General features: G+C 59.8%; 11 protein-coding genes across 11 annotated transcripts; 6 read left to right on the plus strand and 5 right to left on the minus strand.

The window, feature by feature from the left end:
* Nucleotides 1-1,971: 1,971 nt before the first annotated feature.
* Nucleotides 1,972-5,899, plus strand: GGTG_06148 (hypothetical protein). The gene is made up of 2 exons (XM_009223962.1): nucleotides 1,972-2,841; nucleotides 2,916-5,899. Exons 1-2 carry the CDS (start codon nucleotides 2,205-2,207, stop codon nucleotides 5,219-5,221), a joined length of 2,943 nt encoding a protein of 980 aa, XP_009222226.1. The 5' UTR covers nucleotides 1,972-2,204; the 3' UTR covers nucleotides 5,222-5,899.
* GGTG_06149 (helicase) lies at nucleotides 5,876-9,662 on the minus strand. Its single transcript, XM_009223963.1, has one exon. The coding sequence runs from the start codon at nucleotides 9,519-9,521 to the stop codon at nucleotides 6,027-6,029; it is 3,495 nt and encodes a 1,164-aa protein (XP_009222227.1). The 5' UTR covers nucleotides 9,522-9,662; the 3' UTR covers nucleotides 5,876-6,026.
* Nucleotides 9,663-9,721: 59 nt separating this feature from the next.
* Nucleotides 9,722-11,190, plus strand: GGTG_06150 (zinc finger protein RTS2). Its single transcript, XM_009223964.1, has one exon. The coding sequence runs from the start codon at nucleotides 9,868-9,870 to the stop codon at nucleotides 10,921-10,923; it is 1,056 nt and encodes a 351-aa protein (XP_009222228.1). The 5' UTR covers nucleotides 9,722-9,867; the 3' UTR covers nucleotides 10,924-11,190.
* On the minus strand, nucleotides 11,064-11,978 carry GGTG_06151 (transcription elongation factor spt-4). The gene is made up of 3 exons (XM_009223965.1): nucleotides 11,658-11,978; nucleotides 11,316-11,569; nucleotides 11,064-11,239 (listed from the first exon to the last, which is right to left on the minus strand). The coding sequence occupies exons 1-3, from the start codon at nucleotides 11,736-11,738 to the stop codon at nucleotides 11,206-11,208; spliced, it is 369 nt and encodes a 122-aa protein (XP_009222229.1). The 5' UTR covers nucleotides 11,739-11,978; the 3' UTR covers nucleotides 11,064-11,205.
* Nucleotides 11,979-12,304: 326 nt separating this feature from the next.
* GGTG_06152 (hypothetical protein) lies at nucleotides 12,305-12,766 on the plus strand (the record flags this gene model as incomplete). The annotated part of the gene is made up of 1 exon (XM_009223966.1): nucleotides 12,305-12,766. One exon carries the CDS (start codon nucleotides 12,305-12,307, stop codon nucleotides 12,764-12,766), a length of 462 nt encoding a protein of 153 aa, XP_009222230.1.
* Nucleotides 12,767-12,796: 30 nt separating this feature from the next.
* GGTG_06153 (serine/threonine-protein phosphatase 5) lies at nucleotides 12,797-15,311 on the minus strand. The gene is made up of 7 exons (XM_009223967.1): nucleotides 14,860-15,311; nucleotides 14,693-14,773; nucleotides 14,159-14,594; nucleotides 13,822-14,065; nucleotides 13,386-13,747; nucleotides 13,148-13,272; nucleotides 12,797-13,074 (listed from the first exon to the last, which is right to left on the minus strand). The coding sequence occupies exons 1-7, from the start codon at nucleotides 15,013-15,015 to the stop codon at nucleotides 13,036-13,038; spliced, it is 1,443 nt and encodes a 480-aa protein (XP_009222231.1). The 5' UTR covers nucleotides 15,016-15,311; the 3' UTR covers nucleotides 12,797-13,035.
* A 594-nt stretch (nucleotides 15,312-15,905) lies between these two features.
* Nucleotides 15,906-17,240, plus strand: GGTG_06154 (hypothetical protein; the record flags this gene model as incomplete). The annotated part of the gene is made up of 1 exon (XM_009223968.1): nucleotides 15,906-17,240. One exon carries the CDS (start codon nucleotides 15,906-15,908, stop codon nucleotides 17,238-17,240), a length of 1,335 nt encoding a protein of 444 aa, XP_009222232.1.
* Nucleotides 17,241-17,678: 438 nt separating this feature from the next.
* On the plus strand, nucleotides 17,679-20,024 carry GGTG_06155 (ABC1 protein; the record flags this gene model as incomplete). Its single annotated transcript, XM_009223969.1, has 1 exon — nucleotides 17,679-20,024. One exon carries the CDS (start codon nucleotides 17,679-17,681, stop codon nucleotides 20,022-20,024), a length of 2,346 nt encoding a protein of 781 aa, XP_009222233.1.
* Nucleotides 20,025-20,045: 21 nt separating this feature from the next.
* On the minus strand, nucleotides 20,046-21,615 carry GGTG_06156 (rRNA biogenesis protein RRP36). The gene is made up of 2 exons (XM_009223970.1): nucleotides 21,281-21,615; nucleotides 20,046-21,210 (listed from the first exon to the last, which is right to left on the minus strand). The coding sequence occupies exons 1-2, from the start codon at nucleotides 21,443-21,445 to the stop codon at nucleotides 20,269-20,271; spliced, it is 1,107 nt and encodes a 368-aa protein (XP_009222234.1). The 5' UTR covers nucleotides 21,446-21,615; the 3' UTR covers nucleotides 20,046-20,268.
* GGTG_06157 (NIF domain-containing protein) lies at nucleotides 21,605-24,575 on the plus strand. The gene has a single exon (XM_009223971.1). The coding sequence runs from the start codon at nucleotides 22,070-22,072 to the stop codon at nucleotides 23,759-23,761; it is 1,692 nt and encodes a 563-aa protein (XP_009222235.1). The 5' UTR covers nucleotides 21,605-22,069; the 3' UTR covers nucleotides 23,762-24,575.
* On the minus strand, nucleotides 24,420-26,389 carry GGTG_06158 (elongation factor 1-gamma). The gene is made up of 4 exons (XM_009223972.1): nucleotides 26,234-26,389; nucleotides 25,945-26,131; nucleotides 25,651-25,699; nucleotides 24,420-25,565 (listed from the first exon to the last, which is right to left on the minus strand). Exons 1-4 carry the CDS (start codon nucleotides 26,261-26,263, stop codon nucleotides 24,590-24,592), a joined length of 1,242 nt encoding a protein of 413 aa, XP_009222236.1. The 5' UTR covers nucleotides 26,264-26,389; the 3' UTR covers nucleotides 24,420-24,589.
* Between the last annotated feature and the right edge of the window lie 80 nt (nucleotides 26,390-26,469).

Here is a 26,469-nt window from a genome sequence, read left to right on the forward strand (position 1 = left end):
GCAGGATATATAGAACGGGCGAATTCTGGAAACCAGGCTCAATATATGGATGCGACTGGAAGCCGTTCTTTCCATCTCGCAGCCCAACCACCTGCCAATTCCACCACATCCCCGTCCCTTGGAGCTCGTAACCTCAATTCTCCCAGGATCAGGCTCCAGGGGCGACCCAGGTTGCGGTTTGCCGCTGGCTACTGGCGGTATCATGACGCGGAACCGACAGGGGTTGTGGCTGGGCCGCCACTGCCAACCGCTTGCGACTCCCCACCCTTTTTTTAGACGGAGGCTGGCACCCCACGCACCGGACGACACGGCTGGCATCGCGCACTGGTTGTGGCTTCTTTCAATGGAGCGCAGAAGCTTCAGCACTGCACGATACGGGCGCGAAGCCCCACCAGTTTTCGGACTTGTCCCCAGCCAGTCACCCCGACTCCCTAGCCTACCGCGCCAAGCTGGGCTAGCGCGCCTGTCTTCGGACCCACGGCAGAGCACTGCCGTGAACGTTTGATTTTTTGTTGTTGTGTGAATCGTGGTCACCAGCACAGCGGCCCGGAAAAGAGTCGGATCGGTTCTTGTTTAAGATCGGCGGAATCCGCTATCGAAAAATTCATCGTGTTCGTGTCATCATGGGACACGGGAAGAGGAAGAATGACATGGTTACGCAATCGACCGCCCCAGTAATGCGCGCTGGCCTTTTGTTCCTTTCCTGCTTTTTTGCACCTTTGGTGCCGTTGCCTTCGGAAGCACAAGCCGGTTCACCGACGTCAATTTGATGCGGTTTTTGCAGCCTGCGGGGCCCGCGTGGGCCAGTCCCGCTTCTACCAGCTCACAGACCAAGGCTGTGCTCCATCGGTGGTTGACCTAACACGCGGTGCACAACGAAAGGCTGCCAAAAGACCAAGACAGAAGACGAGATAAGTCTCTCTCTCTCATATGATCTTTGCTGGGGTTTCATGTGGCTCGTATCTGGCTGTAGTAGCCTTTTGTACAACTCTGGGCCAATGGGGTCGACCAAGTGTCTGCATCTGCATCTCCAGCTGTGCTCCTTCAGTCAGCTCTGCAGCTGCGGCTGCAACGTGCTTTTCCCGGCCCCTCGTCGGCGCTCTGGCCTGTCATGGTGAACACCCTGCATTTTCTCATGCCTCTCGGACGACGCCGGGAATGCCAGCACTAAACCCCGGCCCAGTCACAGGGATCCGGTCTGAAAAGAGAGCTGAACACGAGATGGTCTTTGCCATGCGGCGGGCCCAACCCTTGACATGACCTGGCATGCATCCGAGTGCTGCAAATTGGTGTTTTTTTTCTCCATTGCTATTTCTTGCCTTCCATCTGATGGTCAGTGCTTCATCAAAAAGGGGGGAGCTCGCCATTGACATACAATGTCCTTGTTCCGCTTACTATAGTTCTGCTATCAGACACCACCACAACCAAAACGCAGAGTATGCGGGCGGCCAAGTTGCAGGGCTGACCCCCCACGACCTGCGACTGCGCCGTCCCATTGCCTAGCACTTGTTCGTGTTCGCACTCAATGGAGCTTCGAGGTCTATGTTTGGATTGATGCAACCTAGTCACTGAGGCGCCGCAAGCCCTATCCAAGGTGCCAAGCCAAGGGAGCGTACAGGTATTCCGACCAGATACCTACAAGAACAAATGGCTTTGTCAGCCCGTGACACGGCGACGGGCAACGGCAGACTGCACACTGATTGTTTACACAGCCCCTGAATCCCAACGACCAACCAGTTCTCCAATACGCAATTACGTGTCGGCTCGTGCTTGATGAAGCCACAGTGGTCCCACTGTGATGACGCCGTGTGCCCTGTCTGGTTAGGCGCGCTGGTGGAGCTGATGGTATGGTCTGGTCTTTTGCGGTGGGTTGCGCTTGCTTCATGCACGGGTGCTGGAGCTTGACTTGAGCTTTCATGTGACGACAGACGACAAGCCATTGGACTGCGACATGCAAACATTTTGAGCCCGCTCAGACACAAATTTCTCCCAGCGCATTGTAAAACTTAGCTTAGAAGTCTGAGCGACCATTGTCTCCCACGAGCCAAACCCGACGAGCTGTGAACACCAACGTCTTGCCGCGCAACCCGTTAGATGCTCCCCCCAGAGAGCCTGGTCGATGCCACCTTGCCCGCCCCGCCGTCGATCAGCACCCGGAGAGAGGTCTAGAGGCAGCCACGTAACAGCACCCGCTAGGCTGCGACATGCCAGATCCCGACGACCAGCCGCACCTTCTATCCGCTGCAGATGCCGCGCTCCCCTCGATTGGCATCTATGACGACGACGGCGACGACGGCGAGCTGAGGTTACTGTCCCGCTCGCCGCACCCCTACCACCGCCAGCGCTCCGAGCTCCTTCACCCTTCCGACCGACTGTCTGCGCGCACTTCTGGCACACGCCACCCGAACCCCCGCTCCGACGACCGCGACGCACTACACCCGTCTACCGTCGCACTACCCGCCGCTGCTGCTGGCAGCAATAACAACAAGGACTCGACCACTACGAGCGACAGTGGCACCGATGCCGACGACGAGCACTTTCTCAAGGGGCTGCCCGCCCCCCGCACCAGGTGGCATAAGGGTCTTCGCGGGAGGAACGAGCCCGTGTCTGGCACCTCTACCCCGCTGCTGTCCCCGGCGCTGCTGGAGGAGGAGGGCCGAAAGGGTTCTCAGAGCCCCAAGCAGGACCCCTCTCTCCGCGAGCGCCGCGCCAACGCCGAAAGGACGCGCCGGAGGAGGGAGATCTTCCGCCGCGTCACCGAATTCCTCGTCCTCTTCTCCCTCGGCGCCATACTATATTCCAACCGTGACGTGAAGCCATTTGTGCACGCATGGAGCAGAGGTCGGTTCTGTTGGTCTACCGTGGCACTACTAGGTACATATTGCCTGGCATTGGCTGACGCTTGCGTTGTATAGAGTTCATAACGCAGTCTGTCCTCGCTGCCATTCTGGTCGCCATATACCCTCTCCGCGTCGTTATATGGGCCTACGCACAAGGAAGCCCCTCAAAGCAGCTGTCCTTGGCCATCCCTGCCTCGTTCGACCCCGCGCCACTCTTTTATCCGACAACGATCCCGCTATACGTCTCGCTCCTCCTCGCGCCCATGAACAAGTTTGTCATCTTGCCAAACCTTGTCCTCAGCATCTCTGCGATGCCCAAGCCGCTGATACCATTCGCCGAGTCGAGCGAGCTTTGTTCCCCGGTGCACTGGCTGATATCCACCGTGCCCATGATAGTCAGCGGGCTCAAGGCGCACGAATGGGGGCTGGGCCGGCTCGAAGCCGTCACCATCAAGGAGACGGCAGTGCTGCTCTACCCGCTCCATCAGAACCTGTGCATGCTGCTGCACCAGCTGACGACTACGAGTCTTCTTCCGGCTGAGCTGCAGATGCTCTCTATTGCCCTTATCAACATCTTACTGCTCTCCACCTCCCCTCAGATGGTCATCCTCAAGGCTCTGCTTTGGGGTGGCGGCCTCGCGCTTCTCATCATGTGCGGCCATGTGATCCGCTGGGGCATCACGCTGGCCCGGGTGCCCAAGTGGCGTTTCAGGCGTGTGCCTCCCGGGTCGAGGAGCCCGACCTTCTTCCGGTGGCTCTCGAGCATGCTGCCCACCCGCCGCTTCCGCTACCGTAGCACTGCAGCGGATCAGAGCGATAGCGAATCGTGCACTCTGAGCGACATAGACGACCACCTCCACCCCCACCACGGGCGTTCCTCTTTGGACGCTCTTAGGGAAGGACCTTTGATTGACGGCGCGCCTGTTAGTCCAACCGAGATACTCGCAATTCCTTCCGAGGAGGAAAGCAGAGAACTGCGCTTTGCGGCCCAATCTCTGGATGCCCAAGGCGGCATCGACTTCACTCCAATCAGGAGACACACCCTGCCAAGTGTGTCGGCTGTCAACGCCCGCTCCAAGACGCACACGCCGTCTGGGCGACGAAAACGATCGGCGTCATCGAGCATCCGAGCCTTCTTCTCGCTCACGCAGGCCCAGGCCACTGCCAGAAAATGGGTTTACGCTGCGTGGGTTTACGCCTGCATTCTGGGCATCATCCTTGCCGGGATCCGTCCCTACGTCGGGCGCTCAGCCCTGAATGGAGAGGAGCCCATCGGCTGGGCCCTCGGGTATCTGTTTGGAGGTCTCAACTGGGTCAGGCTCCAGGTCGAGATGGCAAACTTGGAGCGTTGGATCTGCCTACCGCCGCATCTTGACCCAGAAGAGCAGGACCAACCCAACGCCGGCTGGGTGGAGCACATCCGACATGCCATCCTTAGCGAGGCCAACACGCGCCTGGCGCTCAGCGCGTACTGGGTCTGCATCATCGTGATGGGACTGGCCGTGGTATTCAGGCTCACGCCCATCTATGAGGTGGATACGCGACGAAAGGTGTTTCACTTCATGATGGTTGGCATGCTGCTCCCAGCCACGTACGTGGACCCGAACTACGTGGCTCTGGCCCTGGTCCTGGTGCTCGCCATCTTTCTGCTGCTGGACCTGATCCGGGCCAGCCAGCTGCCGCCGCTGTCCAAGCCGATCGCGTCCTTCCTGACCCCTTATGTCGACGGACGCGACCTCCGCGGCCCGGTCGTCATCTCGCACATCTTCCTGCTCATCGGCTGCTCCATCCCGTTGTGGCTGTCACTCGCGGCCATCGGACGAGGTGGGAAAGGGGCTCTCCAAGGCTGGGAGGCGCCGACGCGAGACGTGAGCATGGTGTCGGGCGTCGTTTGCGTCGGTCTCGGCGACGCGGCTGCCTCTCTCATCGGCCGCCGCTGGGGGCACCGCAAGTGGGTCTGGGGCGGAGGCAAGTCGCTCGAGGGCAGCGTCGCCTTCGCCGTAGCCGTTTTCGTCGGCCTGGTCTCAGCTAGCGCCTGGCTGCATATTGGCGGCTGGCCCATCTCGGGTGAGGTGCCGCGGCGAGAATCAGCGGTCGCAGCTGGTTACGTGGGTGCCTGCGGGCTCGACGGCACCGGTGCCGCCGGGACGCTGTGGGAGTGTGCATCGGCCTGGTGGCGCTGGCATGTGCCGTCGGCTGTGTCATCCTCGGGCGCCGCGGCCGCGGCCCAGCACCTCGTCTCCGGGCTGACGCGGCCAGCACGTGGTGCGGCCGTCTGCGGCGCCATGGCGAGCCTGACAGAGGCCGTCCTGACGGGCGGTAATGACAACGTGGTCGTTCCCGTCGTCCTGTGGACTTGCGTCAAGAGTCTCGGGGTCTGATTCGGTCCAAGGAGGGTTGAGGCCCATTCTATAATGGCTGTTATATCCATCGATAAACCCCGTCGAGACATCTTCTTTCTCCGTATATCTAGGTGCCTTTGCATGCCCACCGTAGGCATTCCTATATCTTGTAAATAGCATTTCATCATGACGTTATATTCTGGGAAGCCGGTCTCAAGGGTTCTTATGGTCAGGCTGCTATGGAAAAACCATTTCGGTTGCGTCAATGCGAAAATCTTTTGGTGGGCGTTAATCAAGGCATGACGGCCATTATCTGTTTACATGTAGCATTTTATGTTGAAAACGCCTTGGGGCTGGGGTTCTTTGGCGTCGTGGTCTTCGCATCCGGTTTCTTGTTGTGGTAGCGTCCTACTCGATCCCCGTTTTCTCTTATGCATCAAGGGACGTTCATGTCTTGGAAGCTGGCCAGTGCAATGAAGCAGAACCAAGGCAAAAAAGAAAAGAAAAAGAATTCTCCCCTGTTGACAACACTGCATTGAAGCCATCTCAGGCATTTGAGGAGGGGTAAGTCTTGTGCAGTTAGTAGTGGTGAGCGAGCGGCCCGGTCCGTGCGTGGTAACGGGGTGATACAGGAGGGTTATCCATTCCGTCTTCACTTTACATAGCCAGATACATCACATGATTAGGTAGTGACGAGATAATAATAGACAACATGGCTGCATTTCGGTCTAGTTATGGATCTTGCCCAATGTAATACAAGGGGCGATGCAATAATCACGCAGATAACCACACAAACGCCAGGGGTATCATTCCGTCCTCTCTCAGTGCGCGCCGCTGCCGCAGCTCACAGCTCGTCGTCCTCCGAATCGTCCATTATGAAAACAGACGACGTCTTTTGGAGCCGGGGTCTTGCCGTCGGGGCTGCCTCCTTGCCCTTAACCAAAGCGTGGTCCGACTCCTCCCCTTCCGTCTCACCGTCCAGCATGTCGTCATCGTCGCCTTGCGTCTCGTCTCCGTCGAGACCTGATATCATCCCTCTCGGATTGGCGGCGGATTTCGGACCATCCAACGGCTCGTCTTTAACCTCCGTCCGGATGCCCATAGCGCCGGCACATTCACTGGGCGGGCCCTTTCCAACAGCGCCTGGCGACTCACCGTCAGGCTCGGGCTTGATGTAGATGCCCGCCGGCGAGTTTGCCCCGCCGGCGCTGCGCTCATCCTTCGCTTCGGGCTTGACCTCGCCGGCAACGTCACCCTCCTCCCCTTTTGGCTTCTTCCCTGCGGCGTCGGCCTGGCTCAGCAGCTTGGCCTCCCTCTGCTTGTAGAAGGTATCCAGGCAGTTCCGCCGCTGCTCCTGTGTCCAGCCCTCGACCACGAGCGCGAACTCGGTCGCGCTCGCAAAGCCAAAGTCGCGTGCCATTGTGCAGAACTGCCGCACCATGACGTCCTGCGGCGGGTTGTAGCGGAGCCGGAGCCTCGAGCGGTGGCGGCTGAGCGGCGTCGTGGCCTTCCCTTTGCCCTTGACGTCCACGTTGCCGCGGTCGTCCTCGCGCTTTACCGTCGGCCCTTCGTCTTCCGAGTAGACCTGATCCGGGTCCTGTTCGGCCTCGATGTCCTGGCTATCGAAAAATAGCGCCCGGTGGCCCCCCGGGTCGTCAGCGGCCAACTCGGCCTGCCGCGACAGCTGCGCTTCGACCTTGCTGGACCCAATGACCTCGGAGTTCTCGTGTGTATACTGCACCCCCGCCGACGCTAGGATAGCCTGGACTGCGTCACTCTTGCCTTTCCTGACCGCCTCGCTTTGGGCGAGGGCGGCGTCCTCCTTCTTCACCTTGCTTTCCGCCGTGAGGAACTTGGCGAGCTGGCCGGCACCACCCTCGTCGTCATCAGCTGTGCCAGACTCCTTCTTCACCACGATTCCACTCTCTTCCTGGTCCCTGATCGCCTCGTCAACGTCAATGTCCTGCAGAAACACACCGACCTTGGCTTCGGCAATGTTTGTCTTGTTCACAATCTCGCGGAGCACGACCTCGTCGGCGCGGAACGAGAAGATGTTCTGGAGGCCGAATAGCTCCCCCTTGCGCTCCTTGTCCTGCTGGACTCCTTTGAAGTATCGGCGCTCGGTGGAGGCGTTGTAGCCGATGTTGGCCTGCTGCTGCTTGTAGATCTGGCGCGCGTACACAATCTCCTCGATGGTGCCCGCCGATATCAGCCGAAACACGTCCACGTCGCGGGACTGGCCGATGCGGTAGGCCCGGTCCTGTGCCTGCAGGTCGTACGCTGGGTTCCAGTGGGGATCAAAGATGACGACCTTGTTGGCCGATGTGATGTTAAGGCCCACGCCGCCGGCCTTGGTCGAGATGAGGAAGACAAATGCGTTGGGGTCCGAGTTGAAGTCGTCCACGGCTTGTTGCCGCTCCTCGTACCCGAGCGACCCGTCCAGGTACGAAACGCTATAGGCAGTCCTGTTGAAGAGACTGCGCAGGATTTTCAGCAGGCGGACGCTATGGGAGAATACCAAGACCTTGTCTCCGTTGTGGTGCCAGAACCCCAAGAGCTTATTGAGAACCTTCCACTTGCCGCAGAATTCTGGATTTGATAGTGTCATAGGTGAGTCGCGCGTCCTGTAGAGCTCATCGCAGCGGTCAGGCAGACAAGTCCGGAGGGTGTCCATGGCATTCTCCAGCTTGGTCCCCTGCTCGCCTGACGGCGGGATCAGCAGCGTGAGGTGGCTCGCCAGCTTCTGGAGCGTTATTATGGAAGGAAAGACGAGGGAGTACCAGGTTCTGCCGTCGTCGAGACCGACGTGACAGCAGCGACCATTCGTCTTTCCTGAGCCGCACGAGCAGGGATCGTTGGCCCCCTGGATGAGGACGACCTGTTCACTCTTGATGAAGTTGCTGTATGCCTGCTTCTGGAGGTCCGTCATGGGGCAGAAGACGACCTTGTCGGTCTTCTTGGGCAGCTGGTCGGCGATCAGCGACTTCATACGACGGAGGAAGTAGTCAGGAAGCAGGTTGTGCACAAGCCTCTTGGCTGTCTTCCTGGCCACGCTCAGCTCGTGTATGGTTGCGTTGTGCGATTGGCCCAGGGCCAAGGGCCTACAGATGGTTGTCCTCCATTCCGCAAAGGTGCCGAATCGGCCAGGGTTGGTCCAGTTCAGCAGCGTCCAGAGCTCTTCGTACCTGTTCTGGATTGCGGTACCCGTCAGGCCGATGCGGCACAAGGCATTAATGGCGTTCATGGCCTTGGTCGTCGAAGATCTCCGGTCCTTGAGGCTGTGACACTCGTCGGCCACCACAGCATCCCACTCGACCATGTTGACATATTCTTGATGTCTCGTGTAAGTCTGGTACGTGGTCAACATGATCTCCAAAAAGCCAGACTTGGCCGTCTGCAGAATGTCGTCCTTTTCCTTGCCATGATAGACGCTAATATTCCACCAGCCCCAGCGGCTCAGCTCCTGTTTCCAGTTTTCGAGCAGAGATCCAGGGCACACGATCAGCACCTTTGGGTACCAACGGCCGACCGCTCGCATCTTGCGGAGGCGCCTCTTGTCGCGTACGTCGCCCGTCTTGCCAAACGCGGCGGCAAGGAAGGCGGCGACCTGCACCGTCTTCCCCAAGCCCATGTCATCGCCCAGCATGCCTCCCAACTGGTACACAAACATCTGGTGTAGGTACTTGGCTCCCGTGACCTGGTAGTCTCGCAGATATCGTGCGATAGAAGCGGGAATGATGCCCGCCGAGTACTCCATCTGCACGTCCTCGTTTGCCCTGGACGGCTTGACGCTGTCGCCGAACCATGGCCGCTTCTCTGTGCTCGAAGCGTCAAGGTCGTCATCGCTAAATGTGATGTCGGTGTAGTCGGGCGGAAGACGGAGGCCAGCCTCGCGCAACCTCAACCGGCCCTGGTCGAACTTCCTCTTGCGTTCACAGAGATAATCCGGCACGTTGGAATGTTGATAGTCTTCTGGCTCGCTGGCCTCTCCGACCTCGTTAATGCCGCGGGTCAGCGAGTTGGGATTGTGCTGCTTGCTGCTCTGCTTGCTGCTGCCTTCGCCGCCGCCGCCTCTTGCTCCGGCCTTTGGTCTACCCCTGCGGCGCTTTTTCCCGAGCGCTTTGAGTCGCTCTTTCTCTTTTTCCCTTTCCTCGTCCGAGTCGGGCGGCCAGACTATCTCCTCGACAATGGGCGGTGCATTATCGTGCTTTCGCTTACCGAGCAAGGTCGAGGAAGCGGCGGGCGGGGCAGCGGCCGTGCTTGAACTGACGGCCGGCGTTGGATCGCCTTCTTGATCCGACCCAGAGTCGTCACTGACCAGGTTAACGGTCAGAGGCATACTGCACTGGCTTTTTGAAGATCATCCTCTTTCGAGTAACGCGTCGGACTAAGATCGGTTGGTGGCGGAATGATGCGATCGATTTCGGCAGCGAAACGAAAGCACGTGATCACGCGGCAGCTCCACCTGTGCTGATGTCGGAGATTCCTTTTGCGCTGCGGCGAGGTTTGCGGTTTGCGCCTCCAATTGTAGAGCCTTAGCCACCCCACATCGCAGTTCGTCCTCCGCCACTCCAAAACACAGCAGCATCCCGCTTTGCCAAACGACACTCCAGTCCTACATACCAAAAGGAATATAAAAAAACATACCTAATTCGCTCCTCTGCGCCGCGCGCCCACCCGCCAAGATGGGGAAAGCCGAAGTCGGGTCGACCAAGCACCTCAGCAACCAGATGAAGGCCAAAGGCCTCCAGAGGTTGCGATGGTACTGCCAGCCCTGCGAGCGCCAGATGCGGGACGACAACGCCTTCAAGCAGCACTGCATGAGCGAGTCGCACGTGCGGCAGATGCTCGTGGTGGGCGAGGACCCCAAGAAGTTCCTGCGCGAGTACAGCGACCAGTTCCTGCGCGACTTTGTCAGCCTGCTCAAGACGGGCCACCGCGACAAGCAGGTCCAGATCAACCACTTCTACCAGGAGTACATTGCCAACAAGGCCCACGTCCACATGAACAGCACCCAGTGGAGCTCCCTGACCGAGTTCGCCAAGCACCTCGGCCGCGAGGGCATCTGCCGCGTCGAGGAGAACGACAAGGGCATCCACATCGCCTGGATCGACGACTCGCCCGAGGCGCTGAAGCGGCAGGAGGCCCTGCGCCGGAAGGAGGCACAGGACAGGGGTGACGAGGAGTGGGAGCAGCGCATGCTCAAGGCCCAGATCAAGCGCGCGCAAAAGGACGCCGCGACCCGCACCGGCGCCAAAGAGGGGGACGAGGAGGAGGACAAAGATGAGGGCCGCCTACTGAGGGAGGGGGATGTAAAAATCAAGCTGTCGATAGGCGCAGTCAAGCCAGGGGCGGCGGCAGCATCAAAGGACAAGCCACCTACAAATCAACCCCCAGCCGGCACTAGCAACAGGGACGCGAATACGGAGACCAGCGAGCCAGCCGCTGCGGCTGCCCCCACCCCGACAGACGGAACTGCTACCGCCGCGTCGGCACCCGATCAGGACGGCGGTGCTGCCAACGCCAAGCCGGTGACGCTCAAGCTTGGGATACAGCCGCAAAAGAAGAACGTCTTTGCAGCAGCCAAAAAGAATGCGCTGGGTGGGGGCGCCAAAAAGATGAAGATTGCGGAGCCTAAGAAAATGAGCGAGGCCGAGAGGATAATGCGGCAGGAGATGGAGCGCAAGCGGCCCATGGATTCTTCCAAGTTGGGGTCTTCTAACAAGAGGCCACGGTTTTAGAGGGACGGGTCGTACACGGAGTGAGCGGTGGCGTTTGGTGTCATTTGGGTCAAATACCATTTTGTTGTATATGGATTACCGTTTTTCTGCTGTTCGGATCCAGGGTATGCAGCTTAGCATCGTTTGCGTGGTCGTCATCGTGCCTGAAATAGTGATTGATTCGCTAAGATTTGTCAAAAGAACATGCGCCGTTTAGAACCTTTGACGCCCTGACGGTTGCCCCAATAATTAAACTCCTTTTAATAGCAACTTGATATCGATGTGTCCCCCTCGACCGCCAGCTCAAACATCTGCCTCGGTGGCACTGCCATCTCGTCTGCAGAATGTGCGACAGCACGCGTTAGCAAGGTAGCTCTCCCATTGGCGAGGGGGAGTAGGGGAGGAAAACGCACGGGATGTACTGCATGCCGGTCTCGTCCTCGATGGCGGCGCGTATGTCATCGGGCAGCTGGCCCGAGACCTTGATGGCGTAGACGCCCTTGACGTAGCCGTCGAGGCGCTGCCACTTTGCGACCCACGACTTGGACGGGTCCGCGAGCGTGATGAGGCCCTCGAACACCTGCGACGTGCAGCTCTCGATCTGCTCGGGCGAGTTTTGGAGCCGCAGGAAGTCCTCGCAATTTGGGCAGCCCTCGTCGCGGAAGCGCTGTGAGAGAGAGAGCTCGCGCCGGTCAGCAGGCTGCGCGCGTGGTGGTGATGTGGGCGACAACGCTGGATAACGGCAAGACACGTACCGTCAGCGTCATGACGATGGAGCAGACCATGCATGCGCGCAGGTAGCGCTGCTGGCCCGGGGTGACAAAGTTCTCCGACATTCTGGTGTTCGGGGGGATGCTCCGATTCGCGGCTGGTGATACCCTTGTCGTCGATTTCGTGCTGTCGGCGGAGGAAACGCGCAACGGAGGCGGGACGTGGGCCCGTCTGATGATTGGGTTGGGGCAGGTATCGAAGATGTCGTGGTGTAGCTTTTCTGGGTTCCTCCCGCTTCGGTTGTGCGGTGCGAAGACGGGTCGCAAAGCTCAAGTATTGTTGGCTTTGCTATTGAGGCTGATGGCTGCATGCGGCGGCGGCGGCAGCTGCCGCGTCGCGCAGACTGCAGGCTCGGAGATCTTATCGATAATCAGACCCTTGTACTTGGGATCCACACCGTTCCGCTCGCCGCGGGCGGACGGGCCTTGACGGAACCTAAAAACGGACATTTTTAGTGCTTGATGCGACGGCTGCCAAGTGAGCGCAACAACGAGCGCAACAACAACTTGCAAAGTCTTTCAAGACCTTTTGACAGACTGATTCTGGACTATTGACGACCAGGGTCTTCTCTGGGTTAGAAAATTGGCTCTCTCCAGCCACCCGAAGGAGCCAAAAACAACCAAGACCAAAAATGGCCTCAACCCAAACCCCAGCAGCGGCCGACACGTCCGTGTGCTCGGTGGCAAGCGCCAAGAAGGCCCCCCAGAGGTCGCACGAGGTCTTCGCCTGCACCGTCCGGCGCCCGCCGTACGCCTACGCGCAGCTGCGGCTCGACAACCCCTCGTCGCCCGCCGGCGCCGCGATCCCGCTGGACCTCGTGCTGGCGCGCTCCTACTGCGCCTCGGCCCTGCAGCAGTTCCTGGGCGTCACGGGCGCCGCCGTCTCGGTCGACGTGCTCAGGGTCGACGGCGAGGCCGGCGAGTTCTGGGTCCGCGTGCCGCAGCCCGACCTCGGCCGCTTCTCCGCCGCCGTCACGGCCTGGCCCGGGGCCTCGCATTTCGGCTCCACCACCGTCCTTCGGATCCTGGCCTGCGGCGACTGGCTTGGCAGTTTACTGGGCAGGTCAGAGCAGCAGTCACTCTGGACCTCTTAAGCCCCTGCGGCAGGGCGGCGTCACGTCAAATTATTGGTCACAAAGAAGTTATTCCAGCTGACTTCTTAATCATCCGAGGATGCTGCACTACAAACGCTTCCCAACCCCAGCTCCCGAGCCTCCGAGCAGCCAATGGCCCTCGAGCGCCACCAATAGCTAGGTAGGCTGCTCCGCCCAATCTGAAGCTTGGCCGCCAGATTAGTCTATATGCGAGCGATATATCCATCCCATCAACAAACTGCGCCATTTCCATCCTACCCCTACCCCTCTCACATTAACGAGGACATGAGCGAGTTCTGGGCATAAGCCTGGGAAAAGGAGACAACGTGTCAGCTCGGGCCGTGTGGACTCCGGTAGGGATGTATATCACGCTCGACTCACCATGGGCCTGATGTTCGGATGCGGGACTGCATCGAACTTGTGGAACTGGAGCTTGTAATCCGAGCCAATGTTGATGTACGCTCCCCTGTTCTCCGTCATGTCGCAGTACTTGGGTGCCGAAAATACTAATGATAATGATAATGTTAGAGATTTCGAGTCCGCTAGCACCCTGCCCGCCTTGTCTCTCTGCTTTTGCAGTTGGGGGAATGTTGCCGAAGTGACGAGGTTGGGGACTTACCAGTGATGCACTTTCCGTTGTGCTCCTCCTCATAGCCCTCCATGCGAACCTCGTGGCTTCGGATGATGGCCTCCAGGCCGTTCTTTTCACAGAACCTCGCTGTGACGTCGGGTCCGAACTGCATCCCAACACCACGCTTGCTCGGGCCCCTGCCAGGCTCCGTTTGCGGGTCGGTCCACAACATTTCCATCATCAGACCAGCCTGGCCCGGCTGTCGCTGCTTGTGCCGGTCGAGTTTACGGATGTCGTCCAGGGTGATGTTGTCGTCCGAGAAGAGACCACCGTGGAGCACGAAGTACTTCTTTCCAATCAAGGTGGCCAGCGGCAGAGCAGAGAAGCTTTCAGAGAAGAGCTTGAATGTCCTGTGGTGCTCCACGAGTTAGCACTGGACCACGTACCTCTCACTAGAGTATGCGACTTGGCTAGGGGGACTCACCTCTCGTTGTACTTGGCCTTGCACTCTCCCTCGAAGCCGTAAGCGCGGTTCATGTCGTCCGTCTCGTGGTTGCCCCTGTTTAGGAAGAAAGCGTTCGGGCGCAGCCACTTGTTCGCGTACAGCAAAAGCGCGATCTCAGTCGACCACGAGCCCCTGTCGACAAAGTCGCCATTGAACAGGTACCAGTGCTTATCCGAAGGCACGCCGTTGAGGCGGAAAAGCTCCATGAGATCAAAGTATTGGCCTGTGGGTTTGATGGACATTAGCTTGTGCTCACGCTCACATCTCCTAGCAAGGGTATACCAGGCACACAAGCCCAAGATGCTTTTGAACTCACCATGTGTGTCGCCGCAGACCGTCAGAGTAACGTCGTCGGGAACCTCAACCTCGACCATGGTTGGCTCGGCGTGCACGAGCTTCCGGACGGCTATGACGATCTGGTAGACATATTTCTTGTGGATCTTCTTGCCGTTCTTGAAGCGCTCCGTCATGTCGTCGATAAACTCCTGGGTCATGGTGTCGCCGAGCTTGACGCCGTCATAGTCGGGCTCGACCGCTATTGAGTCGACGTCCAGACCCTCTGCGGCTGACGGCTCGTCGCCGACCTCGATGGCGGCATAAAAGTCGAGCTGGCGCACGACCTTCTGGCTCTCAACAAGCTTGAGCTTGGCATCTTTGTTGCCCGGCTCGATCTTGACGCATGACTTGAAGTCCTTGACGGCGTCTCGAGGGCGCAGTATAGCCGTGTACGCAACGGCACGGCGGTAGTAAGCCTGCGGCAAAAGCAGTCCCAGTCAGCCTCGGCTCCAGGTAGCGCGCCTCACCACAACCCTCTCCAGCCGGCCCTGGTCGCATCGGATGGTTGGCGCACCTTCACAAAGGCTGGGTTCAGCTCGATAGCCTTGGTCGCATCGGCGATGGCGTAGCCGTATGCTTCGGACTTGAGATATGCCTGCGTTCAACCAAGGAGAGTTAGTCACGCGAGCGCACAGGTACGCGAAGCTCGCTCCATGGTTGCGCGCCAAAGCGGATGCGCACCTGTGCCCTGTTGGAATAATATGTTGGCTCGTCGGGGTTGAGCTCGATGGCCTTGGTGTAAAGCTCGGCAGCCTTGAGCCAGTCGTGGGCGGCAAAGGCCTTGTTGCCGTCGTTCTTGAGGGCCGTCGCCTTCTCCTTCTGCTCGGGCGTTGCCATTTTCGGCGCGGCAACCAATCCTGTTGGCTAGCGGGGCTTCGCTGTCTGGCTATGCTAGGAGGGGTGGCGTTAGAGTGTCGAGCAAGTGTCGAGCAAGTGCCGGGTCTGCGGCTGAGCAAGTGTTATAAAAGAGCCAAGGTAAGATAGCGAGGGGATTCTTTGGTAGGCTGCAAGTTGCGAGGTGTTGCCCGACGAAGCGGGTTCTTTTGGATTTTCTATTTTCTTCTTTCCCGGGCTCACTTTGTAGAGCCCGTTTTGCGCTTTTTGCGGGGGTGTTCATGTTAGCCATTATCAACAACGATGACGGTTGTCGGGACCCACAAAGGGTTTAGCTTAAACGGTGAGGTGGGCCATTATCTTTTGCCATTGGTGCAGGTGATTATAGAATCGCGGAGAACTTGCGGGTGACGCGACCACTCACTGGGAAATCAGATACCCGAAGGTGGGGGTCAAGCTAACGATCGACTTTGTCAGAGGTCATTAAAAGGCACCAAGATGCGGCATGCACCAAAGAGCCTTTTAGATGGTGATAGACAGCAAGAGCCCAGCAATCATCCTACGTCTTGCAGCATGTGAATATCGCAAATCTAGACTTGTTCCGTTCTCGGCGACCACTGATTTGGTGGTAGCGACTCTGGATCTCCCAGGTCGCCTGCTGGTGGATCAACCACACAGGCCAGACCCAAGCTGTGGCGTGAAGTGGGGCGATCCATCATTTCCTTGGTCGCGCGCAGGCGAATGACTTTGCAGGCCGGCAACTGTAACCAGCCGCCGATTGAGGAGCGCGAATCGCCTTCATTCATCCGCCATCTCACGCCGGCTCCCTACATTCGCACGATCCCCAGCTACTGGGGATTTACGACTCCGAAAAGAACCTGCGTACAATCCCGATGGAGTCGCAGCCCTCATCGATGGCCGTCACCCGCAAGAGGGCTGGCAACATGGCACTGATGCCACCGCCCCCTCCCACCAAGCGCATCAAGCGGCCTAGGAATGTGCTCGACGAAGACACGTACACCGAGGCGCTTTCCAAGATCATCGCGCGCGACTTCTTCCCCGGCCTCCTAGAGAGCGAAACCCAGCAAGAGTATCTCGATGCGCTCGCGTCCAAGGACGAGGAGTGGATATCCATCGCCACCCGGCGCCTCAAGCACATCATGACCCCCGGCCGGAGGACCATGCCGTCTAGCATGCCGCAGACGCCGAAAGATTACAGAGGCGAAACACCAGCATCAACAGTACCGCCGACGCCGTCCACGGCGATAACGCAGGACAAGCCAGTGGTCGACGTCAGCCTCAGCCTTGCGGCTTTCCAGGCAAGATATACGAGCGAAGACAACGAGAGTTTCTACAAGCTCCTCGACAGACAGAACCAAACAAAAGCGCAAAAGTACGCATGGCTCTGGACCGGGAACAAGCTGCCGTCCAAGATGCAGCTCAAGCAGCGGGAGATAGAGGCACGCATCGGCCAGACGAGGAGCCTGGAGGATGATGGCTACAAGAAGACGCAGCTTGCCATCAAGGACAAGGACGACCGGCCAGCAGCGCCGGACTCGTGGAAGTGGAAGCCGAAGAATGATCTCATGTTTAAACCCGAAGGGTTGGCAGATGGCGTCGAGACAATAGCCGAGAGGGCCGAGGCCGAGTCCAGAGCGCCCCCGAGGGCCATTGTTTACGCCAACACCAAAGCGCCGAATCCCGAGATTGTCCTATCGCATGACCCCTCTCGTCCGCCTTCACCAACCCTGTCTGCCGTCCGGGACGCTATTGCGGGACGGCCGAGGCCTGCGGACCAGGACTCGGCCGTCGCGTCCGGGGGCGAGACTCCACGAGTCAACGGCTACGCTTTTGTGGGCGACGAGGACGACGAGCCGGAAAGGGCGCCTACGGACTCGATCCTCAGTCTTGGGGCCGAGGACAAGGGCCCAAACCCCTTCCGGCTCCAGGAGCGGAGGAAGCGCGAAGATTTACACCATCGCATGGTCGATCGCATTGCCGAGTCTCGGCGCACGGCGTCTCGAATAGGAATGGTGGGCAAGGAGGTGAAGACGCCAGGGCCCAAGTTCCCAAACAGCCCGAGAACAACGGCGCTCACGCCGGCGGCGCAGAGACTATGGAGCAATCTGGGGAGCTCTGGGAGGAGTCGATCGACGACGCCATTCGATGGAAAAGTAAAAGTTACACCGAGAACAAAGGCGGCACTTCTGAAGAGAGCAGCGCGCTAAGGGCGTGTCAATATAGTTGAGTACGGAAGGAGGGGCGCAGGCCGTCGGAAAGTATGATACCCATCAAGCGAGAGAATTATAGCATAAAGACAGCGGAGGAGCTGTGAAAGCTGGAGGCCGTATCCAGAATACAATCACCAAGCCACGAGTACGTGAATTTGACCATCAGGGTACGTACCACGTGCCAATCCAACAAACAGAAGGGCCATCTGGTGGGGTTGGATCCCGGGAATCTGGGTTGGATGGCGGGAACCAAAGAAGCTTGGCGCTGCTGGCATCCCTGTCACCATGACACCATAAAAATTTCCATGCGACAACCCAACTGCACAGCTTCTGCCCGCAGCTTCCGGTGCCAGCCCGAGCTTTGCGCAGCTCGCCCGGCGATATCATCCCCAGTAAAATGAGCTCGACGCACCGCCGGCAGACCACAGCGCCGCGATGAGGTTCGCCGACATGGTCATCGACCTGGCCTCGGTCCTGAGCGCCTCTCGGTCGGTGGCGTCCAAGCATGTTGCGTTGCGGCGTTTGCAGATGGACCGTTACAGCAAGACGTCGAGCATACTAAGGGGAGGCCCGCAACCGCGGCCACGGCAGCAGCATAAAACTGGTGATAATCCTCCTGACTCCGGGAGTCACGATGGCGACACAACGACCGGGGTAGAGCCAATTCCCGAACGGACCGCCGAACCCCTCGATGCGGCGACACCGACGTCTAGCCCCGGAGAGCCAGATGTGGCAAGGCCAATTGGGGGCGAAACGATTACCAGAGAGACCGAGCTTGCGGAAACGCCTCGAGGAACAACTCCCCGGGTCATCATCGCAGACGCCGGGCCAGGCTCGGCGCTACACGAACTGCGGGGCAGGTTACGGGATCTCGGAGCCGACGCCAAGGTCGCTGATAAGGTGCAGAGCCCAGTGCTGAGGGACATACTAGGCGAATCGCCCGTGTCGCAGGATGTGGGTGCAGGTTCCGCAAGGGTGGCCGCTAAAGAGGAGGCAGAGGAGGTCATGGGAGAAAGGGTGCCCGAGGGTGTGGACATCAACATCTTTAGAACTCGTCGTGGGTCGAGGATATTGCAGTCTCTAAAGTCACGAACCGAGAGACAAGTTGAAAAGAGCGTCGCCGAACAAGACACTACTTCAAAAACACGAGACCTCGAGTCAAGGAAGGCCAGGACCCAGACAGACGCATCGACACATGTGGCAAAGACTACCGCCGATTCTACAGGTGAGGTTGCGTCGATTGAGACCGTCGGGGCTGGCGAGGCCGTGGCGTTTGAACCGGTGGAAATCCCCCAGACCCAGCCACTAGCCCCCGAGGTCGTCTCACCTGCGGTCTCGATCCCAGACCCTCAAGCAGTGGTGGCAGCTGCACCCGCAGCCCCTGCCTACCAGCTCAGGGAGTCCAAGGTCCCCGCCTCGCGGCTCAGCCGGTTATGGAACTACGGCGGCCTCGCGGCGGGCATGCTCGGCGGGGCGCTGACCGAGAGCATCAGCCGCGGCTTCGGCGGCGGCAGCGGCGAGGGCTCGGCCATGCTCAGCCCGGCCAACATGGAGCGGCTCGTGGCCAAGCTGTCGCGCATGCGCGGGGCCGCGCTCAAGATGGGCCAGGTCATGAGCTTCCAGGACGCAAAGATGCTGCCGGGCCCGATCCGCGAGGTGCTACAGCGGGTGCAGGACCGCGCCGACTACATGCCGGCCTGGCAGCGCGACCGCGTTCTCGCCGCGGACCTGGGCGGCGAGTGGCGGGACCTGTTTCGCGAGTTTGAGGAGACACCCATCGCAGCCGCGTCCATCGGCCAGGTCCACCAGGCCACGCTCAGGTCGTCGGGCAGGCGCGTGGCCGTCAAGGTCCAGTTCCCCGGCGTGGCCGACTCGATCAACTCGGACCTGGACAACCTCGCTGTGCTGCTCAACGCCGCAAGCCTGCTGCCAAAGGGCCTCTACCTGGACAAGACCATCGCGAACGCCCGCACCGAGCTCGCGTGGGAGTGCGACTACGAGCGCGAGGCCGAGTGCGCGCGCCGGTACCGCGACCTGCTGGCGGCGGGCGGCGGCGAGGACGCGCTCATCTTTGCCGTGCCCGAGGTGTTCCCCGAGGCCTCGGGCCGGCACGTGCTGACCATGGAGTTCATGGGCGGCGTCGGCGTCACCCGGGCCGTCGGGTCGCTGACAGCGGAGCAGCGCGACTGGATCGGCACGCAGATCCTGCGCCTGTGCCTGCGCGAGATCACCGAGTTCCGCTTCATGCAGACGGACCCCAACTGGACAAACTTCCTGTACAACGCCGGCACGGGCCGCCTCGAGCTGCTCGACTTTGGCGCCTCACGCGAGTACCCGGCCCGCTTCGTCTCCCTCTACGTCCGGCTCCTCCTGGCCGCGTCGCGCGCCGACGGGCCCGCCGTCAAGGACCTGTCCGAGCGGCTCGGCTACCTAACGGGCCACGAGAGCAAGGCCATGCTCGAGGCGCACACGCGGTCGGTGCTGACGCTGGCCGAGCCCTTCCTCGAGTCGGCGCCCGACGTCTACGACTTTAGCGACCAGACCATCACGGAGCGCGTCAAGGGCCTCATCCCCGTCATGGTCCGCGAGCGCCTCGCCCCGCCGCCCGAGGAGACGTACAGCCTGCACCGCAAGCTGAGCGGCGCCTTTTTGCTGTGCGCCCGCCTCGGCAGCCGCGTGAGGTGCCGCGACATGTTTGAGCGGAGCGTCGAGAGGTCAGGCGTCCTGGCGGATCCAGAGGAGCAGGCTGCCGCCGCTGGCGAGGGGGCGAGCTCTGGCTAGAGCGGGTGTGGGAGCACCGGTCCATGTATATATAACACGAGTCTTTTTTGGTTGCGACTATGTAAATGTAAACAGCCATGATATTATCGCTAGACAGGAACACAACTCTTAGATGGTTGATAGAAGCCGAATTTCAATCAAGCGCGCTTTGTTATTTGCCAATGCGTTGTCTGTACCACGCTTTGCACGAAAAAAGAAACGCCAGAGAAGTGCAATGGCAAGTTTGATCCTGTCGCCTTCCTCCTCAGTTCTCTGTCGCCCCCCTCCTGGCAAACGGGAGCATCTTCTTCTCCTTGCCCGCCACCTTCTTCCGCTTGCGCTCGATGGCCTTGTCGACCTGGCCCTTTGACATGCCGGCGTACTGGTCCATGAGCAGCATCTTCTTCTGCTCGGACCGCTTGAGGTAGAAGGGCTTCTTGCCCTGCCTCACGAGCTCCTTCTCCTTCTTCCGGTGCTCCGCCAGCAGCTCCTCCTGCCTGTCCTTGCGCTCGCGCGCCCGGTTCTGGTTCTCCATGGCCATGATGTTGCGCTTGAGCTCCTCTCGCTCCTCGGGCGACAGCTGCGACGTCTTGTCGCCGCCCCGCTTCCGCTTCTTCCTGCCCGCGGCGGACGACGCCGCCCTGTTGCTGGCCGCGAGTGTCTCGCGCATCTGCCGCAGCTCGGCGTCGCGGTACTCGTCCAGGAAGGCGTAGTTGCGCCGCCGCCGCGCCGCGTCCGCCGCCGTCTCCTCCTCCCCCTCCTCGGCGCCGGGGTGTTCGAAGCGCGGGTCGCGCGCCTTGGGCCGCGCGTTGGGCAGGCGCGTCACCACCTCGCGGTAGCGCGACACGCGCCGCTTGGACGACACCTCCTCGGGCGCGCTCTTGCTCTTCTTCTTCTTGGGCTTGGGGGCCGCACCCGCCGCCGCGGACTTGTCGGCGGCGCCGCGCCCGCCGCTCTCCCGGCCAGTCTTGGCCAGCTCGTCGCCCGAGCCGGCGGAGCCGTCCGAGCCTTCCGAGTCCGACTCGGAGTCGTCGCCGGTCTGAAGGCGATGACGACGGCCCTGGCCAGCAGCGGGAGATGCTCCGGGCCTGCGTTTTGCTGGCTTTGGGACGGAGTCTTGGGCCTTTGCTAGAGCTCCAAATGATATGCTGGAGGCGTCCACCTCGGGTTCTTCAGAGCTCTCATAATCCTCTGATTGGCCCTCAGACTGTTTGGGGAAATGTTCAGTTATTGTGTCTCTGCAAATCCGTCCGACTTGACTGTGGGGGATTTCCTACTTGGTCCTCTGCATCTTCCTCGTCCTCTCCGCTCCCATCTCGCTCATCAACCTCACTTCCGTTTGAGACGCCGTCCCATCCCTCGTCGTCAGATTCAGGCACATCCTTTCGCACCTTGACACGGCGATAGATGTCGATGGGGGCTTTTCTTTTGCGAGAATCCATGGCGGGTTTGTACGAATTTTATTGAGAAAACAAGGATGTGATCAATGATACGTCGTATAGAAAGCCGTCAATCTGAATTGAGACTCTGGAGTGTGCCGCTAGTAATCGAGTCGTCGTGTGAATTTTTTTTGTTGTTCTTTGGAGTGGTGGGGCCCAAGCTTCACTTTCAACACCAGCTCCAAAATTTCACCTCTGAACTGCCACCTCACAGGCAAAAAGCCCTGTCTACCATTGGAGACTATCACATACCTAGCCCAACTTCAGCTACAAGTCTTGACTGCCCTGCAACTGCTCAGACCGGTTTAAACACAGAAACACATCCAACAACTTTTACGGGCCAATAACCTCGAGCACAGTTCATCCGCCGCACGTTTGGGTTTCAAGGCCTGTGAGGGTCGGGCTCGCCTGGGTTCGCTTGGTCGCCGTTTAGCCTCGCATTTCTCACAGTTGAACCTACCCAATCAGTCACAACGGCCGCTCGTCAAACGCCTCGCTCGGTATTTCATTCTAGTCCAATCCGAAAACTGGGCTGTTGTTCCTTCTGTTTCTTTTTTTTTATTCTCTCGTAACCTCATCTGCCTTCTCGACTGCCCTCGTTTGCTGGCCACGCGCTGAACGGGCTTTATGAGATCCCCGCGCACAACCACCAAACTCCCCGTGCTTTTCAGGCGGTTGGCCCTAGCCGGCGGTTGGTCCAATAGTTTCCATCCAGGCTACCACATCGCACGGCGCGTTGGGGTGGCCCAGCATCCCGTCTTGGCCCTGCAGCAGCAAAGCTGCTCGGCCTCCTCAGTCACATCGTTGGCTGCTGGCACAGGCGTGGAGAGCTCAACCTTCAAGCTCGGCTCACATTCTACCTATTGTCCGATCGAGGCTACGGCGCCCCAACAAGGCAATATGGCGGACACCAAGCCGCGGCGTCGAAATCGCAAGAAGGCCGGACGTAACTCACGTGGCGCCGCCAGCGCGGGCGAGACCGATGTTGGAGCGCCGTCATCTTCTCAGCCTGCCCTTGATCCCGATGCGCCTCAGGCGGCCGCCGTATCAGAACACCAGGAAGGCGCGAACCACCTCACACTGTCGCCAGCATCCTCGGACCTCATCGGCCGGCTGGCCCAGATGATCCACGCTAACGGTGTGGGCACTGGCGGCGCGCCAGCGCCCACGTGGGCGCCTCCAGGCCAGCCGGCCCCGATGTTCCAGCAGGCCCTGCCGCCTTTCCACGGAGCATCGGGCTGGACCACGATAAACCACCCTGCGCCGCCAACTTGGACCACCATCAACCCGCAGGCGCCACCGTGGATGCCCACAAACCAGCCACCGCCTCCGTTTGCGGTGCCGACCTCACCTCCACCCGTCGTCGGCTCCCCACTCGAGGACTACATCCGCCAGAGCCTCCGCGCCAACCCCACCAGCAGCCCACTCAACCAGCAGCCGACACAGCACTACTCGACGCAGACGACCGCAGGTGCCCCTCGCTCCCCGCGCCTCGACGAGCCGGCGCGGCCCGACGATCCGGCCCTCAACGCTTCCCCCGCCGCCGCCGCCACCACGAAGGGCAACAAGTCCAAGTCCCTCCGCAAGTCCGCGTCCAAGGCCTCCCTGAAGGATCACAAGGGGGGCAGGTCGTCCGAGGAGCAGCGCGACCCCATCGTGCCGCCCTCGCCCGAGTCGGGCGGCGTCCCGGAGCCGGCGCCGGCCTACCTGCTCCGCGCGTCCTTCACCACCAACCGCGTGGACGCGCCGCGGCCGCTGCTCGTGGTGCTCGACCTCAACGGCACCCTGCTCTTCCGCCCGCGGCGGCGCGAGCCCAAGCACTTCATCGCGCGCCCGCACGCCCGCACGTTCCTCGAGTACATCGCCACCCGCTTCTGGGTCGCCGTCTGGTCCTCAGCCCGCCCCGGCAACGTCGGCTCCATGATCGACAGCCTCCTGCCCCGAGACGGGCCCGCCCGCGACCGCCTCGTCGCCGTCTGGTCCCGCGACGACCTGGGCCTTTCCAGGGACGACTACGGCCGCCGCGTGCAGGTGTACAAGCGCCTGTCGCGCCTCTGGGCCGACGCCCGCGTCGCCCGCTCCCACCCGGACTTCGCCGCCACGGGCGCCTGCTGGGGCCAGGGCGACACCGTCCTCGTCGACGACTCGGTCGAGAAGGCCCGGAGCGAGCCCCACAACCTCGTCTGCGTCCCCGAGTGGGCCGGCGACGCCCACGAGGCGCCAGAGGTCCTGCCCCGGGTCCACGACTACCTCAACGAGCTGTGCTACCAGAGCGACGTCAGCACCTACATCCGCGCCAACCCCTTCCGCATCGAGTGATGGTGGGGTGCGTGCGTGCGTAGTGCCGTATAGGGCGGGTTTGTGGCGCTTTGAGACGCCCTCTTCTTCCATCTCATCCTGTCCGTGTCCTCCATTGCGGACTTTTTTATAATCCCAGTCTTTATTCACTTTACCAGTGCACGCTTGTTTCGGCCCAAATGTGATTACCCATGACCCGAGTCTATTCTGGGTCGCGAAAGTGTGACAACATGTGTACTCCGGGCGGCAAAGTCTCAACGAGAAGGGAAACGCCCTCTCTTGTTGGGCATCGGAATCGCCGCCCTGGATGATGACGCTTGGTCCGAGAAGGGCGTGCCAAATTTGTGTAGTCTGCTGGGTTCCTTTACCCCCTCGCGTTGCATATTGTAGCATGGACTGGAGGGTGTAGCAACTTTCGTGTGTGTAAATGGCAGTGTCATCAACTTGACGGGCTGGGCTGCGAATCAAGGACACCCGCTACAGAATCAAGTCAAGAACCATCTCGCAGTGCTTGATTGCCAAATGGTATTCATCTCAACGGAGAAAGTTACGCTAGCTAACATGCTCCATACGATGGCCAATGATGCGTGCTGTGTGCCATACATGAAGTGACCACAGGGTCATATCTCCTCCATCTCCCATTGCTCCTCCCCATCCGTCCCAGTCGTAACATCATTTACTCCCACCCTGGCTTCCATTCCATCATGCCTATCACCGTACCCAACCAACCATTCCTTCCGTCCCTACCATTATTCCCAGCCAAACAAAGTGAACATCACCCTATACCCTTTTTCCCCATTCATTGTGATTTTTTGCTTTTTTTTTTTGTTGTGTTCACGAGCGCGGTCTTTACTTGAAGACCTTGCCGTCGTAGTGGGGGTACTCCTTGCCGTCACGGACGACGGTGCGCTCCCACTCCCACTCGTCACGGACGTACTGCTTGTCCTCCTCCTTGGTGGGGTCAAGCTTGGTGAAGGTGTACGACTCCCAGTCGGGGGCAACGTCGAAGACCTGGACATGGTCCTGGCCGCGGATGACGAAAGCGCCCTGGATGAAAGAGCCCTTGCCATCGCCGTAAACCGAAGCGCTGCCCATGAGGAACTTACGCGAGGCCTCGAGACGCTGCTCGAAACCGCCAATCAGGTTGCATGACATGAAGGGGATGCCGAGCTCCTCGTTGTACTTGTACTCAACCTTCCAGAGCGAGTACTCCTCGAAGTTGATGTTCTTCCAGAACCACTCCATGGCGGCCGGGACGGGGTTGTTAGAGTACTGGCGCTTCCACTCGTCGATGGGGACCGAGGCCTTGGGCAGAAGGTCGCAGGGGTGCTTGGCCTTGGGCTTGGGCTTCTCCTCCTCCTCCTCACCCTCGTCGTTGCCCTGGGCCGGGGCAGCCTTGGGCTTGGGGGCCTCCTTCTTGGGCTGCTCAGCCTTCTTGGGGGCCGTGTTGGTCAGCTTGGGGGTCTCGAGGAGCTCCATCGGGGGAGCAACGGCCGAGTAGATGGGCTGCTGGTAGACGGTGGTGTACCACCGGGTGGTGTGGGGGTACTCCTGGCGCCACTGTTTGTCGAAGAAGAACTCGAAGCCGCGAGCGATGATGCCAACAGAGAACAGATCGGCCAGGGTGATGCGCTCGCCAACCAGGAAGGTGTTGTTCTTCAGGTGCTCCTCGACGACCGAGATGGCCTTGAGGGTCTTCTTGGAGGTCTCCTCAACAGCCTTCTTGTTGTAGGTGTCCTTGCCCAGGAGAGGCAGGTACCAGGCACCCATGGGGGGGAGGACCTCGGAGTTGAAAAAAGACATCCACTTGAGGATCGAGGCATAGCTAAGTTGACCTGTTAGCTACTGTCTGTGACCACGACGTTCAACCCTGACGGGGGGAGGGCCGTGAGATGACGGCAGAAACTTACTCCTGCTTGGTCTTGCCGAGGAGGGTGGTCTTCTCGTTCTGGGAGGTCACTTCAGTGCCGGTCAGTACAATATCGCCAAAGAGGTGAGTGAGGGCATGAGAAAAAAGTGAGAAACAAGAGTAATAGTCAGATGTTAGAGTATATCAACACGCATAGTTATTCAGCCAGGGATAACTGTAAATGATTGTCTAGATCATCACGCTAAGGAGGGGGAAGGCACGCCAAGAGAGCCGGCTCCCAAGGAGGGGGCGGGTCGGTCATGCGACGAAAAATGAAAAGTGCGGCGCAGCATACCGTAGATGGCAATGGCGATGCATTCGGACAGAACGTAGCCATCGCTGCCGACAAAGGTAGGAACCTTGGACAGCTTGTTGAGGGCGAGGTAGCCCGCCGGCACGCTGGCCGAGTGGGTGTCAACAACCTCGAGCTCCTTGTCGTTGGCCTTCGCAACAGCGAGGATGGCCGTCGAGCGGGGGTTTTTCTAGGATGGCAGGTCAGCGTTCTAATCTTGTCGCTGCTATTGCGGGAGCGGCGCGAGTGCGCGCAATGCGGAAAAGACGGCGCGCGAATGCAGGAAGCTTACCTCGTATGTGTAGAGCTTTCCGAACGCCATGGCTGCGGTGTTTGCGACCTTGACTGTGGTAGGAGAAGGAAGATCCGGGGATGGTTTGAGTGTGTTTTGGGTGGAAGCAGGCGAGGAAGAGCTCGAGTGAGGAAAAAAAAATATACTCTCGGGTCCCGTCCGTGCATCAATGGAGGGGTTGCTGTGTGGGGCTGGGAAATGACGAGATTAGGCGCGCATGTGGCTGCAGCACCACC

The sequence above is a fragment of the Gaeumannomyces tritici genome, assembly GCF_000145635.1.
Source record: "Gaeumannomyces tritici R3-111a-1 unplaced genomic scaffold supercont2.3, whole genome shotgun sequence".
NCBI classification, from domain to species: domain Eukaryota; kingdom Fungi; phylum Ascomycota; class Sordariomycetes; order Magnaporthales; family Magnaporthaceae; genus Gaeumannomyces; species Gaeumannomyces tritici.

Bases quoted from the DNA above. Each gene is read 5' to 3' on its own strand.
- GGTG_06153 (XM_009223967.1), bottom strand. From the start codon at position 15,015: ATGGCAACGCCCGAGCAGAAGGAGAAGGCGACGGCCCTCAAGAACGAC. The intron at 14,595-14,692 runs GTGCGCCAACCA...CTTTTGCCGCAG, and splicing joins TGAACCCAGCCTTTGTGAAG to GCTTACTACCGCCGTGCCGT. The intron at 13,075-13,147 runs GTGAGTCGAGCG...TCCTTTTCCCAG, and splicing joins ATCCGAACATCAGGCCCATG to GCTTATGCCCAGAACTCGCT.
- GGTG_06148 (XM_009223962.1), top strand. From the start codon at position 2,205: ATGCCAGATCCCGACGACCAGCCGCACCTTCTATCCGCTGCAGATGCC. The intron at 2,842-2,915 runs GTCGGTTCTGTT...TGCGTTGTATAG, and splicing joins TGTGCACGCATGGAGCAGAG to AGTTCATAACGCAGTCTGTC.
- GGTG_06149 (XM_009223963.1), bottom strand. From the start codon at position 9,521: ATGCCTCTGACCGTTAACCTGGTCAGTGACGACTCTGGGTCGGATCAA.
- GGTG_06158 (XM_009223972.1), bottom strand. From the start codon at position 26,263: ATGGCGTTCGGAAAGCTCTACACATACGAG. The intron at 25,700-25,944 runs GTATGCTGCGCC...CCGGCACTGAAG, and splicing joins CATCGCCATTGCCATCTACG to TGACCTCCCAGAACGAGAAG. The intron at 25,566-25,650 runs GTAAGTTTCTGC...AGGTCAACTTAG, and splicing joins CTCGGCAAGACCAAGCAGGA to CTATGCCTCGATCCTCAAGT.
- GGTG_06156 (XM_009223970.1), bottom strand. From the start codon at position 21,445: ATGGATTCTCGCAAAAGAAAAGCCCCCATCGACATCTATCGCCGTGTC. The intron at 21,211-21,280 runs GTAGGAAATCCC...TTCCCCAAACAG, and splicing joins AGGAAGATGCAGAGGACCAA to TCTGAGGGCCAATCAGAGGA.
- GGTG_06151 (XM_009223965.1), bottom strand. From the start codon at position 11,738: ATGTCGGAGAACTTTGTCACCCCGGGCCAGCAGCGCTACCTGCGCGCA. The intron at 11,570-11,657 runs GTACGTGTCTTG...TCTCTCTCACAG, and splicing joins CCATCGTCATGACGCTGACG to CGCTTCCGCGACGAGGGCTG. The intron at 11,240-11,315 runs GTGCGTTTTCCT...CACATTCTGCAG, and splicing joins ACCGGCATGCAGTACATCCC to ACGAGATGGCAGTGCCACCG.
- GGTG_06150 (XM_009223964.1), top strand. From the start codon at position 9,868: ATGGGGAAAGCCGAAGTCGGGTCGACCAAGCACCTCAGCAACCAGATG.
- GGTG_06157 (XM_009223971.1), top strand. From the start codon at position 22,070: ATGAGATCCCCGCGCACAACCACCAAACTCCCCGTGCTTTTCAGGCGG.